This window comes from Calypte anna, chromosome 13, assembly GCF_003957555.1.
Source record: "Calypte anna isolate BGI_N300 chromosome 13, bCalAnn1_v1.p, whole genome shotgun sequence".
NCBI lineage: Eukaryota > Metazoa > Chordata > Aves > Apodiformes > Trochilidae > Calypte > Calypte anna.
Genome location: NC_044259.1, coordinates 10,429,379 through 10,451,497, shown reverse-complemented (window position 1 = coordinate 10,451,497; position 22,119 = coordinate 10,429,379). Strand labels below are relative to the sequence as shown.

Here is a 22,119-nt window from a genome sequence, read left to right as displayed (position 1 = left end):
AAATACTTCAGTAATACCAAATACAAACTCCAGGTTTTTGTCTGCATTTTGCAGTTGTTGACTTACTTCAAAGTTTTAGAACTAAAAATTATTTTGTTAGGTTACAGCTCTTGCTTAGGTTTTTGTTGTTAAAATAGCCTGCAGATGTTGAAAAAAATCCTAACTATGTACCATGGCTTGCTGAACTTTCACACACCTAAAAAATGAAAATTGTTCAATATAAGTTCTCCACCTTGAAATATTTCCGACCAAACCAAGCTCTCAGCCACCTGAAGACTAAGTATAAAAAAACAGATGAGTAAGTTGAAATTCAACGATAAGTATCAGCTGAATGCAGGATCAAGATTTAGATCTATCCACCACTACAAAGCTATCAAAGAAAATTAGAAAAAGTCCAAGTTTTTTGCACATTTTCAAAACCCCCATATAAACAAATTCCTTTTTTAAGGAGGCTCTTGTTGAAGTTCAATATGTTCCTTTCACAGCATCAACATTTATAAGGCAGATAATATTGCTTAGGCTCTTCTGCACAAAAGTTTTCAAGTAATGACATTAAGACAGAAGACATGATAAATCTGCACCACACATAATGGAAATACTGATTTTGAGGTCTTTAAATACTACCTACTCTGCAGCCTCCACTTATCCCTGCCCTCTATTTGTTTTTTTTTTAAATACACAATCTACTTTATTTGGATAATGCTATTTTCAGCAGCTGAAGTTTTCAAATAATCAGAAACGTTTCTTGAATAAAGTCCACTTCTTGTACCTGGTTTGGAAATCAAGTGTCTTTTCCAAACTAGATTTTGAAATACTGTTTGGCTTAATAATTTATGAAATATCCTTAAAAGTAAACTTTTTAAAAACAGTGACAGTGCTATACTGCTAGCAATCATTAATCCTACCCAAATAAGAGTGCACAAGGAAAACTTGGAAATACTTGAAGTGTCCTTCTAGGTCCTGGAACTCAAGACAGGCCTATGAGGGTTGTCCTGCTGTATATGTCATTTGCCACATTATTGAAACTACTTCACATGCAATGAGCTGTAAAAAGTAACCAACCTCACCAGAAGAAATCTTATTCATTGTGTTTTATAAATGTCACCTGTTTCTTGGCCTAGAATATCCTCAGTCTGGTATACAGAACCATAAGGAAAACACTTGAAGCTGCCACTTCTCTTAACTTTGCTGCCTTTATATAAAATGGCCAGTTTAAGAATTGTTGGCAGAAACAAAAGTAAAAAATGTTCAAATAGAACCTCAATTTAGAAAGGCTCACACATTTACTTCTAAAGCTAGACACAGCTATTAATTCATGTAATCTCACTGGTATACACTCAACTATAGGCCTTCAGCCAGTTATTCCTTTAAGTATCCCACAAGTCATGGAAAAGCTCTCCAAATCTGCCCCTGAAATGTCATTATTTAAGGAAGCTATACATTATCTTTGATAAGTTCTCCACCATATTAAATTTTTCTCATTCCAAAAAAAAAAAAGGAGTGGCTGAGAAACGTCACATTCTCAAGTTGCAACACAGCAATCGTGATAATCAAGACCGCAGCCAAGTTTGCAGTGGGAGGAAGTTCTAGTCAAGGAAATAAACTTGCAAATATCAGCTATTTAAATGTTTAGGGGGTGGGACAGAGCATTTCACCTCCTGCATGCTCCACCTCTGCAAGGCCTGGGGGTGGTGGAGCCAATGGCAATCGCAGCAGGGACCTGTCCTTAGGGAGGAGGAAAACTCTTAAGAGTCCTCGTGGTACCTTTGGAAGCACTCTGAATATTTACTGCTGTATACAGGTGGCTGTTCAGTCCCCTCCTTCATTCAATGATATGTATGTTTCTTTATAAAGGGCTTTGGGGCCATGACAAGAGCCAGGCCATCAGAGAATGATTTCAAGGGCTCACGTACCAAAATAGACTCACACTGCTGGGACTCCAGCAGAGAAGAGGGTACCAAAAAAAGAGGCGCAGTTAGCCAAAAGCTGGAAGGGCCCAGATAAGCCCCAGAGGTGCAGGAAAGCAGCCAGCCATAATGGAGAGGCCACAGACTACCTGGAAAGCACTCCTGGGTGTCGGAGGGACCACAGCGACGGGGGGAGAAGGGACTGAGGGTCAGGCCGGGCAGTGACCCGGGGAGGGGGGACAGAGACAGGGAGAGGGTGCCGAGAAGGGGTCAGCCGGACAGGGAGTGGGTGCGAGACAGCCACCTAAGCAGTGGGAGGGGCTGCGGCCATGTTGTGAGGGGTGCGGGGAACCCAGGGCCCGGCTGAAGGGCCACGACCGAGCTGCCCCCCGCCCCGCCCCGCCCGCCCGCACACCACCGTACTCACGCCTTGTCCACCAGCTCCCGCACTTTCCACATGTTCAGCATGGCGCCGACCCCCTGGAGACCTGTTTGGCCTCACTGCGCTCCGCCGCCGGCCCCGGGAGGCCCCGCTCGCCGCGCTCCGGGCAGCCGCCGCCGAGCCAGGCCCGCTCCGGCTCACCGCCGCCTCTGCCAAGCGAGGGACGCGGCGCCGCTCCCGGAAATGGAGGGAGCCGCAGGGCCTGCCGGGAGATGTAGTCTTCCCGCGGGCGGGGCAAGGAAGGCCTCCCGCCCCGCAAGGCCGGCTGGGAGTCTAAGGCCAGCGGCGCGCGGAGCATGCTGGGGATTTCAGTCTCCGGGGGAGGGGGCGGTGGCTGCGGGCGGGGCCTGAGGGGGCGGAGGAGCCGCAGCTTCCCCGGGCAGGAGGGAGGGGAGGGGAGTGAGGAGGGGTCTGAGGAGGAGACTTGAGGAGGGGGCTGAGGAGGGGGCTGAGGAGGAGACTTGAGGAGGAGACTTGAGGAGGGGGCTGAGGAGGGGGCTGAGGAGGGGCTGAGGAGGAGGCTGAGGAGGAGGCTGAGGAGGAGGCTGAGGAGGGGGCTGAGGAGGAGGCTGAGGAGGAGGCTGAGGAGGGGGCTGAGGAGGAGACTTGAGGAGGGGGCTGAGGAGGAGGCTGAGGAGGAGGCTGAGGAGGGGGCTGAGGAGGGGGCTGAGGAGGGGGCTGAGGAGGAGACTTGAGGAGGGGGCTGAGGAGGAGACTGAGGAGGAGGCTGAGGAGGAGACTGAGGAGGAGGCTGAGGAGGAGGCTGAGGAGGGGGCTGAGGAGGAGACTTGAGGAGGGGGCTGAGGAGGGGGCTGAGGAGGAGACTTGAGGAGGGGGCTGAGGAGGAGACTGAGGAGGAGGCTGAGGAGGAGGCTGAGGAGGAGGCTGAGGAGGAGGCTGAGGAGGGGGCTGAGGAGGAGACTTGAGGAGGGGGCTGAGGAGGGGGCTGAGGAGGAGACTTGAGGAGGGGCTGAGGAGGAGACTGAGGAGGAGGCTGAGGAGGAGGCTGAGGAGGAGGCTGAGGAGGGGGCTGAGGAGGGAGCTGAGGAGGGGTCTGAGGAGGAGACTTGAGGAGGGGGCTGAGGAGGGGGCTGAGGAGGAGGTGGAATCAGGGGGATCTGTAAGACATGGTGGTAGCAGCAGGGAGACTTTTTGCACTGTCTGTGGGGTGCAGGTACAGCCCGGCTCTGAGTTGCCCTCACGCCGCTGCAGCTTCGTGCCTGTGGTGAACTTGCCCCAGGCGAGGCAGATGGCGAAGGTGCTGTGCCAGCAGCTGGGTAAAGCACAAACACGGGTGTGAAATCATCTATAAAACACGGTGTTACGCCCCATTTATATTCCAAGGAGCAGCACTCTTTATGATTGCCTGCTCGCTGATCGTGGTGCAGTGAATTTTGGGTGCACTTCTGAGATTGTTTCTGCAGGACGTGATTTCAGGGATTTGTGCACAAAATGCACCACAGGAAAGTGGGTGGCAGGATGCAGCAAGAGGGCTAAGATAGCGTGGTCCATCCCGGCACAGCACATGCAGGAACCTTATCTCCATTTCTCAAGAAAGATTGAGCCAATTGGCAAAAAACACCCAAGAACAATAACAAATAGTAAAGCTGCCTCAGGAGAATATTTACTGGTTTAACACACTTGTCAACAAGCATTGCAAGACCATCTTCAAATGCTGCCCATGCAAGGCATTGAACAGGAGTCACAGCTTCCTGGCCAAAACAGTGAAGTCAGTGAAGTGAGGTTGTAATATGGATTGCCAGCTTCATTATATACATTTACTTTTTCAATTTGTTTTCAATATGAGTTTTAAATGACCAGTCATGATGGGAGGGTTTTATTCTCAAGGAAGTCTGTTGACTACTTCTTTGCAAGCCACAGGACAGAGTTCCTAGGTATTGCAGTTGATCAATAATAATATTCTCCATATATGTGCTTGTGTACTTGTGTCATAAATGAACATATGTCGCCTGAAGTCAATATATATCTGCAACCTTTTACCCAAAGGCAACATATATCTGTACATTTTTTGCCTTTTAATTTTGTTTTTATCAGAGTAAGTAAAAAAAGGCATGAGACTAGTTGAGACTGCACATACTGATCAAAATTTGGTGCTTCTTTGAAGTTTGCTAAACAGCTAATCACCTGTCCATCCCCTGACATCCCATTATATCTTTTTACATAGGTACTTTCACGGTCCTGTCTCTTGAACATCTCAGTTAAATCTATCTGAACATAAGAACATCATGAATGGATAATCAAATCCAGCATCCTTTCATTAACAGTAGAATGTTTCCATAAAGAATATAAGAACTGGTGAATCTGGATTTATCAGGTAGGTAAATCTCTTCTATTTTCACCTTTCTGTGGCTTAGGGACTTGGTTCTGAAGTATTGCTGATAAAGCTTTCTGCTTAGGAGCAATAATGGACTTTTGTTTTATGAATTTAACTGATTGCATTTTGAATCTGTTTAGATTAACTTATACAACACTTTGTGGCAATACATGCTGTATTTTAACTCTTCTGTGAAAAAATAGTTCCTTTTGTACATTTAAAATTGTCTGCCTAATAGTATTATTCATTCTAATATTATGGGAATAGTATATAACATTTCTATATTGCTCCTTTCCTTGTCAGTTTCTGTGGGGCTGATTGCCATGTGCCTTTCCTTCATGGAATGGGAGGAAGGAGATTCTTAATTTCATAATGTAATGCCTGGCAAAGGAAGCTGGGTGAGGAGTCTTGCCTTTTGATACCTGCTTATCGTTTTATTCTGTGATTAAACTGAGGACATTGGTATTCAGGAGTAGGAGAAGACATTTATAATCTTTGTTTTAAGAAGAAAGAAAGTATGATAATAATTTCTGCAACCTGCAGAAACAAAACTTTTCTGATTTGCTAGAGATGTTGTTATTTTTAGATTTGGCTTCAGTCCATATTGGATCAAAATCCAGTTTTTCAGTAAGTTTCTGATGAACTGCAAGTTCCCTACATTGTACTGTGGTGCAATGAAATTGTTGTCCTGGTTGCTGTTGCTTTCCTTGAGCAGCTGCAAAGCAGCTCCCAGAACAGACCCCCCAGCTCGTGGTGGGCTGCAAGGGGCAGCCACACTCCAGCAGCACCTAAAAGTGCACACAGCCCTGAAGTCACAGAACTCCACCTACTCCTCCCTATACTCCTACCAGGGATGACATTTGGATGAAATTTGGAGTCAATAAGCCAGCAGGATTTGGTTGATTTGATTTGAATTTGTTTTACAAATCTCTGTTTCCCCATAGCAAAACTTAGAACCCACTGTAATCATACAGCAGAAGAAGTGAAGAGGGAGTATTTTAGATGCAGCCATTGGAGAATAATGTGTGCAAAGAAGAGAATGAAGCTGAACTTTAGAAGCAGTTAAGATGACAGTGTGATTCTTTTAAGTATTACTTGCTATGTCTGGATGCAGTAACAGGGCAAGGGGAGACAAGTGGTGTTTACTGTCAATTTGAAGGTGTAGTAAAAAGCAGGTCTTTATGTGAGATTGAATGCAACACCACTGACTGTAATTTCTCCAGCCCCATTCTGCCAGCTACTGATAAAGTGCATGAGCATATGTAAATTTCTACATGAGGTGAAGTCACTTCCTTGTTCATAAGTAGTTCATTTAAAGGAAAGATCTGACTGCTGTACATAGAGGGTAATACATAGAGGGTAATACATAGAGGGTAATAAAATGCAATATTAATCATAACAGGTAGTAGTTGTAACATGTATCATGCAGAGGAACTGGACTTCTTTATTATAATTTGAGCCATCAATTACAGGAGAAGCAGTTAGAGAAATTGAACTGATTTGAACACTGCAATAGTTTGCACCTGGCTATTCCAGAAGTTAATATGGGCCATTTGGTGCATAAAAAGTCTTGCACACTCTAAATGCCTGAAGAGCAATATTGCTGATAATATCAATGATATTAATGCACAATAAACGGATGTCAGTGATTAAGAATTTAGGGGGAAAAAAGAGGAATGTAGAGGAAAATCTTACTGTGGCAAGGAGTGAAGCAGTGGCACAGGCTGAGGCACACATTTGAAGCAGTATTTTTTTTCATTATTTCATAAAGCTCCACTTTTTACCCACTTACACAGCTGAAGTCAGAATTTTGTAAAGTTTGTTTGTTCTAAGAATTGGTCAATAGGGCAGAAATAACACTGAAATAATGTTCTCTGTTTGTGGGTTTTCTGAACAATTGCATCTTTTCCAAATCCAGATCTGTCTGTAACACAAACCATACACACAAACATATGTAACAAAGAGAAGGTCACTAGGTGGGCTGTTACAGAAACTGGCTTCCTGCTCTGCCACAGACTGGTTCTGCCCCTGATAAAAATAGCAAAATCCTCCAGTTGCTTCCATGCAACTGCCTATAAAGCTTCAAGCACTCAGCACATGAGCCCTATCACACTCAGACCAGGAGAGAGTCTCTGGGTTTAGGCTGTAGTAGGGAATATTGGCAATAAATACTCCCCATGGAAAATGGGGAGAATGAAAAGGAGACTCCAGCAGTAATGTCTGCTGTTTCACCTTTACCCCACCTAACACTGCTCTCCCTTCCCCTGCTCTGGGTCTTACAACTATTTACTAACATCATTTGCATGTCCCAGACCTGACAGATTCACTATAAAAGAATGTAGGTTGCAAACTTCACATTTTTTTTAAGAGTTGAAAATGATTCTGTTTTAAGCTTCAGAGTCAAGACTACAACTGCTTGTGTTATGCTTGGGGAGGACTGGGAGTACTGGGAAGAGGTGGTGACTTTTCTGAGAAGATGGGAGGTCAACTCTCTCACTCAGCTGCTTCTGCCAAGATTACACTAGCAGATATTCTACAGAAGTCCACACAAGGGAGGCTGCATTGAATGTTAACATCAGTCTGCATCCAGCCCTAATGTTGCTTTATTTTCTAGCCTGAAAAAATGAAAGTTTATTCTATACTGTCTGTTCACAGTCTTTTGAAACACTTGAACCATTTCACTTAGATGAGGCAGAGGTGCTTAGTTCTCAAAGAGAATTATAAATTTATGCAAAAATTATTACAGGTTTTCTGAAAATAAAGGATAGAATAGGAGAGACCTTGTTGTTACTGCTCCTGGAAAAGTAGTACAACTGAGCTCAGCCTTTAATGGAAAGCATTGAAGGTTAAGGTTCTCTTCTCAGGGTTCTCCATTGTCCAGTAAGCAGTAAATTCTGGCTTTTCCTGTGCCTAGGGCATTCACAATGTTGCCCTTTGTTGTGGATTCCCTGATGTCTAGAAAGGGGTGAATTCCTGCTGCCAAAATATTTTACCATTTAATTACCAAACCAATCAACTGTAAGACAGATGTCCCCAGGGAAGCAGTCTTTATTAGTTCCACTTTTTACAGAACTACTTGGGGTTTTTTGGTTTCCCATTTTTCCTTATTAGTAATTGGCAGTATGTGCATGGCTTCAAATTAGAATGAACATGTGGGGCTTGGGGATTGCCAGCTAGTGACTGATATTAGGTGTTTTGAGCTTACTTTCAGGTTGATGTCAGTGTTACTCCAAAACTTTTCTTGAAGAGGCTTTAGAGTCACATTTTAAAAAACGTTTCCACTTCCAGAAGTGTAAAATATGGGGAAACCCACTGAATTATGTCCTGACATAATGACATGCTGTCTCTGTCATAATCTCTGTCATATCTCTGTCATAATGACAGCTATCTCTGTCATGCCTTTAAACACATGGTACTTTCTGGAGGAAATTTAGGAATTTTTGTATGAGAACTGATCCTCAGAGTAAAATTCTCTTGTCTCAGATGAATCATGCATGATCTTTATTCTTCTTGGGGAAACTCATCTCCAGATTCCTCATTCTCCAGATTCAGTCTGTTGTTTTAGCTCCTGTTTATTCTAAGAATCCAGATTGTTGCTGATATTTGCTATGATGCAGCTGTTACAGCAAGTTCATTTGCTCACTGACAACAATCCACCTCTCTTTAGCATTTAAACTATACTGGAGGAGGAGAAAAGGACAGACCACTGTCTGCTTTTTGTAACAGTCAGACCTTGACAGGTTTGTCTTGGTTAGCAGTCTGCGTTTCAAGTTCCAAAATTCCTGTGACAGTGGCCAGAGTCAGAAAACTGGTAGCAGAACAGGGCTGAACCAGAAGCACATGCCAGACTAGTGAGGTCAGAATTATTGAGTATGGTTACAGCCTGAAAGTGTTCCCATTTGTTATGTTGTCAGTTTGACTCTAGTCCAAGACAGTCAGCTTTGTGCCAAATCCCAACCCAGAAGGGTCTTGTTTGACTGATTCCCGAAGCATGCAGAGCTTATGAGCTCTTTCCATCTCTGTGTTTGTGTCTCTCAGTCCCCTTACAAGTCGTGATGTGCCAGTTTCCAACAAAATAGATACAGGGGTGGCAGGCTTAAGCATATAAAGTCATGTTTTGAGAAAAAGCACAGCTGTATGGAGAGAGATACCATATGAACGCTCTCTAAGCATGTAGCAGGAGCAGAAAGGCTGTAGTAGGAGGTCAGTTGAATAGCTAGGAATCCCCTTGGAGAGCACTGTTCCCAGTGTTCCTGCTTCTGAGGGACTTCATTCTCACACACAGGAGGATCCAGCCACAAGACACAAAGCTATAGAAAACCAGATCTTTATTGTTCACTGAAGACCTTGTTCTCTTTGGTCTGGCTGCTCTCATATATATGAACTCCTATCCTAAGTGTCTTACATGTCCCATCAGATAAAGCCCCTTCCAAGGCTTTCCATCAGCTGTGAACTATGAGAGGACTGAGTTGTTTCCATGCTTTTCTCTTGACACTGCCATTTAGCCCCCTACACAGGTGAAAGAAATGGCAAATCAAAAACATCTTCAAGCTATGATCTGGGGCAACTGCTGCTTGGTAAGCCAGTAAACATGGTCAATGAAATCACTGCAAGTTTTTATCTTAAAGGTCAGATATCATAGATGCAAGCTAACAAAAAAACCCAAAACAAACAAAAAAACAAACAAAAAAGCCAACAAAGAAACCCAAAACACAACAACAACACAAAAGAAAGAAATATGAAATCAGTGTTTGAACAGTCAAAACTTGGTCTTGTTTTTATTTGGCTGGAAATCAATACTGCCATGGCAACACTTCATAAGATGGTCTTCAAATTCCTTTTGTAGAATATTTAGCTGGACTTGGATTGAAACACAGTAGATGGAGACATTTTCACAGAATGGCAGGCTTGGACTCTTCAGCCAGCTGGAATTATCCAGCCAGTTTTAGTCAGAGAAACTGGCTTTCTCTCTCAAAATGGGAGACAATGCTTAAAAAGGCTATGTTGTTGGGGTTTTCTTCCAGCACAATTTTTAATTAGATCATGTTAGAAAGAAGAGAATGGAAGAAAGTGCTGCTGATTTTTTTTCCATTCACACAGATTTTAAAAAAAAATGTTTACTGAGTTTCTTTTTTCTTGGTTAGTTAACATAATTTTATGCACTAACAGGACAGCAATACAAATGCAAGTCTTGTAGTGAAGACTTCCTTGCATGATTAACTTCTGTTAGGAGGAAGAAATGGTGTTTTAGTGACTTCTACTTCCATGCTTCCCTCATCCTTCTTCCTATTTCAGTGGTCTCCATAGAACGTGCTTGGTTTGGTTCATGTTGTTTTAAAAAATAAGAGTTTAAAAGCTGCTTTTGACTGTTAGTATTTTTAAAAAGCAAAGTGCAAGCATCATCACCAGCAAAAAGAGCTACTGAAGTTTTAATGGAACAAAAGGAAAGTTAAAAGAGTTGAATCCATCTCAAAGGTGAAACTGATAAGGTTTATTGTCAAGTTGAGAGGAATGGTAAATAGAAAAAAATTATCCTGAATTAACAGCATGTATTTCTGGTGCTCTCTACAGATTTGGTCTTCTGGAATTAAAGTGGAAATTTTCTTGCAGCATTGAGTAATTTTATCCACAGTCATTTACTACTGCTTCTTTGTGAGGATTATTTGCTGCTCACCACCATCAGGTAAAAGACATTGAATTAATCAGATTGATCATGTGCAGTTCCAAAGTTGTTGCTCTGTCAGATTCCTGACAGATCACTTAATATTGAATTTGCTATGTCTGGGATTCTTAGATTGTGAAAAACCATGTGAGAGCTCATATCTGCTCTTTCTCTGATCTTAAGAATAGCTTTCACAACAGTGATGCTCATTTCCAACTGCCTGACTCCCTTTTCTGGAATAATTCAGACAGATCTAAAATTCTGCCTTGCCAGCAGTACCACCCAGTCAAACAAGTGGGTTGCACAAGACCATAATGCAGTGGCCTGGTTAATTTTGTACCAGTTGTTCTACTGCTTTTTCATCTGCAATACTTTCAGTTCCTCTCTTACTCCCATTGGTGTGGCTTTTATTTACTGTCTTCCATTGTGCCAAGAACTGAATGCTTACTTTTGGATGAAGGCTGAGGGCTGAGCTGAGAAAGAAAATATTAGCAGCCCTTAAGCTTCAAGATGCTTGTTTATTAATAGAGTTCATCATTACTGGAACTGCTTGCTGTTTTGGAAGATAGGAATAAAAAAAGAAAGTGTAAATGCTGCTCCTAGACTGAATAAAAGGTTCTGTTATTGGGAAGAGAGGAGAAAAACCCCAAACCAACACAACAAAAACAAAGAGGGAAGAGCTCTGGAGAGGCAGGAGCTGTCAAAAAGCCTTCCCCATCAAACAGACTTCAGAGCACCATAGCAGACATATTTTCAGTACCAGTCAAATGTAAGAGTGTAGGAAGTTGACATGCTGTCCCTCGGAGAGGCAAGGTATTGACAAAAGACATGCAAACTTGAAAAAATGTTCATTTGTGGAAAAATCCATCCTGACAAGTGACTGCACTCAAGTCGCCAAATGGACTTCACCCATGGGATAAAACTCAATTATTGTTGCACATCCAATGAATCCATCCATGGAGAAAGCACATGGCCATTAAAAGGCAACCATTCAGTAATCAGATCTTTCAAAATCTATTTAGCTCTTTGCTGCTGAGTACCTGCTATAAGTGATGTGTGCTTCCCTGCAAACATGCTTGGCTCCTCAACTAGCTGGTTAGAAGTGCTGATCCATTCTGAGCTGTCTGGAGCACGAACACATCCTGCACAAACCCCTCAAGATAAGTTCTCAGATCCTTCTGAGATGTCTGAGATAGCTTTTTCAGGTGCAGTTTGTACGTAGTACATATGGAGGATGCCTTTGTGTTTGGAGATATTTTTATGATCCTGGCAGTAGGAGCTATTTAATACTAAAATGACTGTGTTAAATGGTTTGGTCCAGAGAGTCTCAGACAAGGCTCCATTAAATAAGAAGTTTGCAAGCTCTAAGTCATTAAGACAGTCTTCTGTTTTGAGTGACAAGGTGCCTAGTGTGCAGCTGCTCTTTGGAGTTTATCTTTCCATAATAATATTTACCAGGTGCCATCTCTTTTCTTTTGAGATCATATTATCTTTTGCACAATCTGTCTACTTTTTATTTGCTGTTTTCTTGATTTCAGCATGGTCACCATTATGATCATGAATAAATGCTTCTTGGTGAAGCATTTTGTGTCATTTTTATTTTCTGCTTCATAAATGAAAGCCAACCTCACTAATGACATCTATGCCATTTGCTGTTGGACACATATTTATTTTGTAACAAAAACAGAGTTCTGAAATTGAAACACTGAGTATTGTTTGCAAAAAAGAGGGAGTAGTGGCTGGCAACAGATGCTTTTAACAACATGGATATAAGATGCAAGCATTTAATAAGTCCATCTAGTTGCTATGACCAAATTTGAATCCATTGCTTCTGATACCAGCCAGTTCTCTGCTGTTTTCATAGATCTGGTGGTTTTTAGAAGATGTCATTCTCTAGAATAAACTGAATATCCAGTTTTTCATGAAAATTCAGAATGCAGTGTTGTTCAGGCACTGAATACATGCAGAATGTGAAATTCCTGTTCTAGCACTGTGTACACAAATGTATGTGGACATGCACACAGACATCTGCCCTCCCACCCATCAACAAAAGGAAAAATGTCCTGTGCTGTATTGTATACATATAAAAATATGGACACATATAAAAATGTACTTTATTTCTTTTTTCATTGTTTCAACCAAGGTTTTTTTCATAGCCTGTTTGCCTTTCTCTTTCTTCTTTTTCTTCCTAAGTGGGTAATTTGGTCTTGGAGCTATCAAGCAACAAGATTCTTATTCAGATTTTCAGTGAAAAATGTAGCACATTGTTTACATTCTCACCCTGACGTCAGTTTGAGCCCACTCTCAAGAGTTATCAGGCACCATTAGATCAAACAACAGCAACGAAGGATCAACTGTCAGCTATCAAGTCTGCTCCATCCCTGCCTCAGAGTTGAGCTGGAAAAAAAAATTTAGCACACTTGTTTTAATATAGTGTGAGTGTATATGAACAGGGTACTGGATTTAACTACTGGATTATCTAGTGTCCAGGTGTACGTGTCTAGAACCTGCCTGTTCTGAAGCACTATGTGAGTACCTTCATCTCAATTCATAGCCAGCAATGCAAATGGAAATGTAGAAGGGCAACCAATTGAAGTCCATGCTCAAGCCTTCTTTTCTTGCTATGATCAGAGCCAAAGTCTGTCTTACATTTCTAGCAATTGCATTAGCAATTTTACTTCAACAAAATAAAAATGCCACATTCTTTGAAGAATCTCCCTGGGGAACAGAAGAAACCGTGCTCAAATCCAGTCATGTGTTTTCATAAGAAACATTCCATATTTGCTTCATATTTATGTTGAATCTTCATCACTCTCAAAGTCTATCTAGCAAAGCTGTTCCATGTTCTTTTCAGCACTTTATACAATGACTCAGCACAACAAGAGCATGCTATCCAAGTCTATCATTTAGCAAATATTTTTTTATTGTTTACAGAATCCCTAGAATTCAGCAGAGGAATGGACTGATATTTGAGCTAAGAAACATCTGAATGTCATGTAATTTTCAGTTAATCATTGTCTGCATAGTCACTAGCACTGTTCCAACTTAGGGTAGGGTTTAGCTTGTATTGTGATCACACTGGAGCCCTTCAGAGCAGGAGAATATTTGCTTTCATTTCAGCCTGCTTAGTTTCACATTGTGACAAAGCCATTTTGGTAAAGGATGCGTTCTCAAAGACTTAGAAAAACCATGACTGTGGTCTTTTAAAAACAGCACCATTGTGTTTCTAGGGAATCAGATTAGTCTGATTAGTAGTCTGCACATATTTCACATGCCCTTCAACCAGAAGCACACAAGCCAGCTGTGGCTACAGCAAAATTCAGGTCAACTGTGTCTTCACTGTAATTTCCTGTATTTATGTTTATGACAGCATAAGAACATAAAATAAAGAGGAAGTCCTTTTGAGTGTTTAGATTCAATGCCACAAGGCATGAGCTTTCTGGCTTTGCTCTGGATTCCACGACCTGTTCTAGCAAGGCTGAGAGATTGGGCAGCTGATGATAAAAGAGTTGCTCTCACAGTACTGAGTCAACACTAGCAAGCAATGTCTGAATATACCTCAGCAGGTCTATGGCTCTAACATCAGAGGTTCCAAAGGGAGAAAAAAAAAATCACCTGATTTGTAGTGCATAGTCCACATCTTGAGATATGCAAAATAATCTTGGTCTGATTTTGTTCTGTTATCAAAACCTTGAAAAGCAATCTAAGGGGAGCATGGGAGTACACCCTTGCCCAGGTTTACAAAGGTATTTAACCATACAAAGATGCAGACAGACTTCTAATGGTATTTATAAAAGTGCCTAAGGGAGTTTGGGACCTAATTCCCATTGGCTGTCAATGGGAATTAGATGTGTAATATACTTAGCCAATTTGAAAATCCCACTGGCTGCATCTTTTCATGGTTAAGTACCATTACCAGCTTTAGCTTTAATGAATGGAATCATTTATTATTATTATTATTATTCTACTTGCTTTCATTTCCTAAAATTCTGATCTTGGTATGAAGGCTCAGGGAAAGAACTGCTTGACTCCAAGCACAGATGGGTGCCATGGATATGAAGTGTCAGGAAGGAGTAACTGAGCTGCTGCAACAGTCCTCATATTACCACTGTGTCCACAACTGGCCTAGAATGCTCCCTGGGGCCTTGTGTATTGGTCAGCTTAGCTTTAATGTGTGTCACATAAAAAGTAACTTGGTGAAGGAAAATACTGCTCACTCACAGCCCCAAATCATACATATCCAGAGGCTGTGACTAGCCAGTTGAAAGGGTTTCATTTTTCCTGTAAAGTTCAGCACTGGAATCTTCTTCTCACCACTCCATGGACTGAATTAAGTCCCGTCTGGTGCTGGAGCAAATGAAAAGCTTTGGGCTATACTGGGCCTCTTCAGTTACCTTCTTTTTCTCAGGCAACTCAGATACAGGCTGCAGTGCAGTTTAACTAAACAACAGTCTCTTCCTTTCCCTTTTACTTGTTGGGCTTGGACTCAAACAATAAACAAAATTCTCATGTCCCTACAACTTGTCAAAAGCTGTGAAAAACTTGAGTTTCCTATCTTTCCAACCATGATGATTCTGTGGTTCTATGGTTTCTACAGAATATGATTTTCATAAAACACAACTTGAATCTCTTGTGATTTTTTATCCACTTAATTTTACATACTTAAAATGGTCAGGATACAAAAGGGTCTGAGTGAGTAATTCAGGTAGGAAACAACTGGGCTATATTTCTACATTGTCTGAAATGGCAAGAAGGTACAGACCATTGATAGGGTTTCCATAAGTGTGTATGAACAAAACAAGGTGACTGAAATCCTTTTTAAGCTTGGTGGAATTTGAAAATTCCATTTGTGCTCAGTAAGAATATTTTGACACTAAAAATTAAAACAATCAAGCACTTTGGAAATGCTTTGTGTATCACTGGGTAAGAACATTGCTCAGAGTCATGCTGTATACATGTAGCTAGTGGATATTACATACAGTGACTTAAATTGACTGAAAACATGACACAGGATTATGGAGGTTTTGTTATGTCTCACCTAGTGTGTAGAATGGATAGAGAGGAACTGAGGACTGTCAGAAAAGAGCCTAAATTCTTGTATGGGAAAGTGAGTCAGCACTTCATGGTGTTCAAAAATAATTTTACAAATGCTGCTTTTTACTGTGTCAGTGTTTTAATTTCATAGAGAGAGTGGTAAAAACAAGCTAGTATAAGTTTGCATGATAGTCTGGCACTTAAAATGGAGTTTTCCAGTGTATCACACCGGAGAACATGTCCCATAGCATCAGGATTTCTTGTTTCCTGGCCAGAACTCTTAACATTGCAGCATCTGCACACACACAGTGCAGACCACAAACAATCTGCTGTAGAGGATGGTATCACTTGAGGTTCAGTATAGCTTTTTGAATCAGAAAAAAAAAGCTACCCACTGAAAGTTGCTGTAATGCCCACTGACAAGACCTCAAGGCAAAGAAAGAGCTGAACATCCTGTAAAAATGGGCAAGTGCCTAGATGTAGTCAGCACTGGGGACCGTGGCTGAACAGTCACCAGGAACCCACAGAAGTCTTGGCATTCTCCAACTGAATTCTGTTTTACAGCAGTGACTGCCTGCTGAAATGTTGCCACACTTAGAATTTCTTCCCAGCACACCCATTGCTGAGCAACAATGTGTGTCCTTTTCCAGAGAATGGAATCAACCCAGCCTGGCTCTTGAGAAACACACCAGCTGCACTTGAGAGGGTGATGGGATGAATGTTAAAGGAGCTCTGCAGACCCAGCAGAAAGATGGGTTTTCATAGCTCAGGGCAATGAGGCAGGATAATCTTTCTTGTGAAAGGGACACCCTTGCCAAAGGCAATGGCATTTAGAGTGAGGAGGATACATACACATTACAAGTAGGAGAGGGGATATGCATCTACAGAAGCTAAATGAACTGTAGTAATAAGGACAGCTAGTTTCTTTTTTTTTCTTCTTCTTCTTTTTTCTTTTTTCTTTTTTTTTTTTTTCTTTTTAAGTTTATTTCATGTTAATGAACTGGAGGGGTGCTAAGACTAGCTGCTTCCTGGCAGAGTACACAGAGATCGTGCAAGATTCCTTTCAGCTCAGCTTTGCTGACATGCTTCATTCTGACCTCAAATATCTCAAGTTTTTCCAGTTCTGAGTTCCTCCACAAGTGAAACTGTGTCAAAATACCTGGGGAGCTGGGGCAGACTTGAAAGACTGGGTTGATCTCCCTGTGATCTAGAGGCAGGGTGTTGAGTTGCACTGCAAGTCTGGCAGTAGAGGCAAAGAGGCATCAGGTGGGTTATGGAAAGTTACTTCAAGTGGGATGAGTGAACACTGTCTGCCTGCAGGCAAATGGATCAGTTCCTTTATTTCCAGTGGAAAATATTTCAATTCACAGAATCACAGAATAGTCATGGTTGGAAAGGACCCATGAAATCACCGAGTCCAACCATGCACACACCAACAAGCAAAAAACCCAAACCCATACAATGTAGAGCATGCCCTGAAGTGCCACATCTACCTGTTTCTCAAATACCTCCAGGGATGGTGACTCAACCACCTCCCTGGGTAGGCTGTTCAGTGCCTGACCACTCTTCCAGTAAACAAATTTTTCCTAATATCTAACCTAAACCTCCCCCACCACAACTTCAGACCATTTTCTCTGGTCCTGTCATTATTCATCTGGGAGAAGAGCCCAACACTGACTTCCCTATAACCTCTTTTCAGGTATCTGTAGAGGGCTATTAGGTTTCCCCTCAGCCTCCTGTTCTCCAAATTAAACATGCCCAGTTCCCTCAGCCACTCCTTGTATGACTTGTTCTCTAGGCCTCTCACCAGCTTGGTGAATTACATTTATTTTTTTTTTTCACCAACATTTTTCGTAGATCCTTTTTCATTTTCTGAATAAAATAAAATCAGCCTTGGCACAATAACGGGTAAACACTGCCACAAAAAAGCCAGCTCCCACTAAACACTCCCTGCACATTCAGTAGACATTTAAAAAAAAAAAAAAAAAAAAAAAGTTCTGGAATTTAAGCTGTACTTTTTGTGCTCCAGATAAGTTTTACTTGGAGTGGTTCATGTTCCTTCCAATCTGTGTGTGTCTTTTGTTCACTATTAGTCTTATTCAGCATCCCTTGAAAAGAACAGACATCTTCCTACAGAACTAACTTTCCTTCCTCACAGAGGATTTATAACCCTCCCTCTGAATATACCTCTTAAACTTCAGACTTGGGATGCTGCCTAAATTTTGTTTCCTTTCATTTCATCCACTTCGTTCTTTAATTAGGGAGAAAAAGTTACCTGACAACTGGGAAAACATGCCCTTGCAGTTTTATTTCCCCCGTGTTTTCTCTGTTCTGAGTTTATCTTCATTATTTTATTTGGAAAATGTCCTTAAAAAGTGTTTACTTGCCCATTCAGTCCCAGAGCAGGATCTGTCTGTGTGTGAATGTGAACATGGATGTGTATGCATAGGTAGGAGCATCTCTGTGAAATATCTGTCTTTCTTGGCTCTGCTGTTTGAACAGCACATAACAGCACATGGCCTAGCAACTGCAAAGAGATTAATTATTGGATATGGGGGATAACCTGGCACTCAATTGATATGATCATTATTTTACAAACTTGCTTACCTGTAGCTGTAAAGAGTAGTTTACTTAGCCAGAGGTATTAAAGGGGCCAGTGCTGGAGAAGCTGAGGAAGAAGTTAATATTACTTTTCTGTGACATTTGAGAGTTCTGCTTGTTTTTTGATGTCTGTGTGGCATCTTTATTTATCACTTTACTCAAAATTTCTTAATCAAATTAGCTCTTGTAAAGCACTGCAATGGTTTTAATGCTTTTTGCTCAGTTTGCTCCAAAAGAGGTGTTAGTTCTGTTTGGAGAAGGGAACCCTGAGACTGGAAACTTCACAAGGCCTGGTACCCCCTTCTCCCTTGCTACATATTCAGTAGTTTTTAACTGCTGGAGTTCTTCCTAGCAGCTGAAAGACTGTGTGATACAGAGGAAACTTCACTCAGCTCAAGCTCAAGGGGCCTGGGATTGATTTGGAAATATTTTTGACTAGCTGGATTTAACTAGTCAAGGTTCACCCAGCTGTGGATAAATCCAGCTGTGCTGGTAGATGATGTTGCTGTTCCCATGAGATAATCATCATCTACCTTGCCAGAGTTTACTGCCCCAGCCTTTCTGCCACTGAAACATCCCGTGAGTGATCCTGAATTCAAGCAATACCAGGTGCTTGAATAAATGGATTAAGTGATCCAAGTGATTTTACAGGAAGCAAACAATAGCACACTCACATGAGCTGGCTCCACCAGCATGTCTGAAGATGTGGTACTCTCTGGTATGCATGTCAGTGTCACATAGCCAGAGACAGGGTCTCACACCAGCACAACTACATGGAGAAGAGGACATTTCTACCCAGATTAAGTCATGACATAACCTTCCTCAGTTTCTGCTCCACTCCCCTCCCTGTGAAACCAGGGCTGGCTTGAGTAGAACTTTGACAAAGTGTGGCTCACTCTGTGCACTCTGTGCAAAGTGTTTAGCACTCATCCCACCCAAGAGAGTAGTATGGGAGTACAATTCATAGTGATAAGAAAAATTTACATCTTTTGAGAATGAGTGAAAGTAGAAAAATCTGATGAGACTTCCGAGAGTGACATGGAAACTGGCCAGAATTAGAACTGATACTTCCATCAGGCAGTTCTTTCTTAAACATAGCTCTATGTGGCTTGCTGTAGCCTTGGAGCCATTCCTCCTACATGCATACTGTGAAGGTTGTTCTTCAAAGAATGGGGGTGGAAAGGGCTTTGCTCCTAGCAGACACAACATGCTACAGAAGAGAGGAAAGATTTGACAGGCTTTAAAGTAGCCAAAAATTGGCAGCAGTAACAAAAAAGGCCTGAAAATGATGGGCAAATATGGAAAGAAAGCACACTTGCCCTGCTGAACTGGGACAAATATATCTAGATAAACTAAGAGAAGGATTTTACTTTTGTCTAATCCTCATGGCATTTCCAGTCCACAGATTTCTGGGAATCTGGTGGAGGCCAAATCACATGACATTTCTAGCCAGATTTGCTGATGAAGGACTTTGGGATCAGCCCTGAACTTTGGAGGATTAGTCAAATTGAAATGCTTTGGGTTTAGCTATTAACAGAGTGTCTGGGAGCTCTGTGCTGTGAAATTTGAGTCTCAGTCAGCTCAGTGTAAAGCCAGGAATCCTGACTGATTCCTAACAGCCTTGCCCTTGTCTCTAGTAGTCTCAGCCTGGGCTATCAGACCCAAATTCTAGATGTTTGCTTTGTGTTTTACCTAGTTCTCCTAGGGTAAAGGGGCTTAGTGAAACAAACTACCCAGTACATGGTACCTTGAAACAGTGCTACAAAGGTACCTGTTGTCATCTGCTTCCTCACTTTTACATTTACCAACCTCTGCCCCTTCTTTTGTCACTCCACACTTTCAAGGTTGTGCTTTCTTTTTTTCTCCTTCCCAACCCTGAGGAGTGCAGGCTGTGGCTTCATTCTTTCTTCTTCCAAATCTGGAACTGCTGCTGTTGTTCCCAGTTCCAGGGCCACCACTGAGCTTGGGCATGGTCTGGCCTGGCCTGTTGCTCTCCAGAGCTGCTCCCCTGTTCCTGTGTTAGGCTTTCCAGCACCACAGGCTGCAGTAATGCATAACTGAGCCATCCTGCTTTGACCTGAAGGAGCTGGGTCATGTCTGGAATAACTTATTCATGCAGGCTGCATATTGAGCAAATGAAGCTGCAGCACTGGAGCCCATCTGTCTTTGGAAGTTCTGTAGCCACACACAAGGACCATTGCACTTTAGCACATTGATGGCTCAGGTAATGTGCAGTAATCTTCCTCAGGATGTCTTAGAGCCAACTGTGCTTGTCTGGGCACCTGTTACAGATATCAGAAGGGATCTCAATGGGAGTTGCCAGAGTGAGTATGATTCAGACATCCAACCTTCAGCAGGCTTGAGCATACTTGGCATGGGGTCAAGACTCTCACAACAGCTGTGCCCTTTTGCTAATGGTTTGACAAATATGAGCATTTTTGCATTTGTCACAAAATCCCCAGGCCTGTCGCTTTCATGTTTCCCAGGGCTTTAATTCCATGCCAGTACACAGGGCTGTGGCAGGGAGGGGAGAGAGAGAAGCAATGCTCCACAGATGGCCAAGGCTGGGATATCCTGGGAAGCGTTAATCCTCTGAAGACAAATATTCCTTGAAGAGAGAGATTTTAAATATGTGCTACATTTCTACAAACACTCTGTGCTGGCATCAGCCAGCCCTGCAACAACCTCTTTCTGAGGGAGGTCCACCATTCCTGTTCCTCTGCCTCTGCTTTCCTGGCCCAGGGTTGCTCCTTTCCCTGTGCTGGTACCAGCACACATATGGTTGTGTGGTGAGCCAGGCCAGGGAACTCTGCCAGGTTAAAACTAAACAATTTCCTTTTCCCCAGGTTAGTTTTAACCTGGATGAGTTCCCTGATCTGGTTCATTGCGGGGCCACAAGAGCTCTTGTTAGTGCAAGGCAGGGAGTAACAGAGGAGGAATGTGGGCTGGGGATGAGTGGAAGGAAAGACCATTTCCTTTAGCAGTGGTGCTGGTTTATGCTGGCTTAGAGACTTGAGGTACCCGTGGTGTTAATTGCTAAAAATTATGAGCTCCAGACTGTGTCACATCTGAGAGATTTTCAGGGTCAAAAGCCTCTCTCCCCTTTAAGAGCAGAGCCTTAGTTCTTAGATTCTTATGAGATTAGAGTTTGGAGGGTCAGAGCCAAATCTGAGTCCCTAGTATTATGCCAAATAATTGACAGTCTACCTGGGCACAATAAAAGGGGAGATGGAGGCACAGGGAAGAGAAAGACTGCTTCAGCAGATGAGGAGCAGAGCAGCAATGACCCATAATGTCTCCTTGTAGCTTGGTCTCCACTAGTGGCTTCCTTGTCTCTCTGTATGGCAAGAAGACAACTGTGAGACAATTATCTGCTACACTGCCCTCAGTTCCCATGTGTGTTGATGATGCATTCTTTTTATGTATTTATTTAATTATCAAGGAGAATAAATCTTCTGAGTGGCAGCTGGGTGAATGATTTGTCAAAATTTGGCTCATTTACCCCAATAAAATGTGAACTAATTCCGTTTATCTGTGGAGTTTTCTCTGTATTTAGTGATGTAACTGAAAGCTGGATCAGCCTCACTGACTCTATAGCAGTATTAGCAAGTGTTCTGCAGCCCAAATCATAGTACTGGTGTTCTACTAAGTTCATCTGAGGCATCCATTAAATTCTGAGGCATAAATTCTGCCTTTAATTTATAGCTGTAGCCAATAAGAGGATACCAGAATCTGACCCAAAAATAGAAAAACTGGAAAATAGTTTCTAGTATTTGCTCCTCTGCAGTCCCACTGAGTGAGAGACTTATTTCAGTCATGCTTGGCAGTCCTGAGGTCAATGTGGCTGTTCTGGCCTGATGTGCTTTTCTCTGAGGAAGATATGGCTTGTTCATTATGGTTGCTGTGTGTGTAATTCACACTGAGTCAGCCCTAGTCTGTTGTATTTTGAAATGGGGTTCTTGAGCACTGATTGTGACCAAAGGCATAAGAAATTCTCCTTGTTAAGGAAAAAAAAAAAGAAATTAGTTATTTTCTTTGCCTTTTCTTTGGTTCCTTACATTGCTGTTGTTTTCGATTGAGAAAGTAATTTAAAGTGATACTTGACCATATTCCCATACCTTTTCCCATGTGAAGAAAG

The 22,119-nt window shown here is 42.3% G+C and overlaps 1 protein-coding gene across 2 annotated transcripts in view; it reads right to left on the bottom strand.

Moving 5' to 3' along the window:
- CLINT1 (clathrin interactor 1) overlaps positions 1-2,535 on the bottom strand; it is a 48,177-nt gene extending 45,642 nt beyond the window's left edge. Inside the window, exon 1 of one of the 2 annotated variants that reach the window (XM_030459134.1) lies at positions 2,335-2,535. In XM_030459134.1, the coding sequence (XP_030314994.1) occupies positions 2,335-2,375 (41 nt within the window). In that variant the 5' untranslated portion in view covers positions 2,376-2,535. The remainder of the gene's footprint in view (positions 1-2,334) is intronic. The other variant, XM_030459135.1, reaches the window with a different exon arrangement.
- Positions 2,536-22,119: the final 19,584 nt, after the last annotated feature.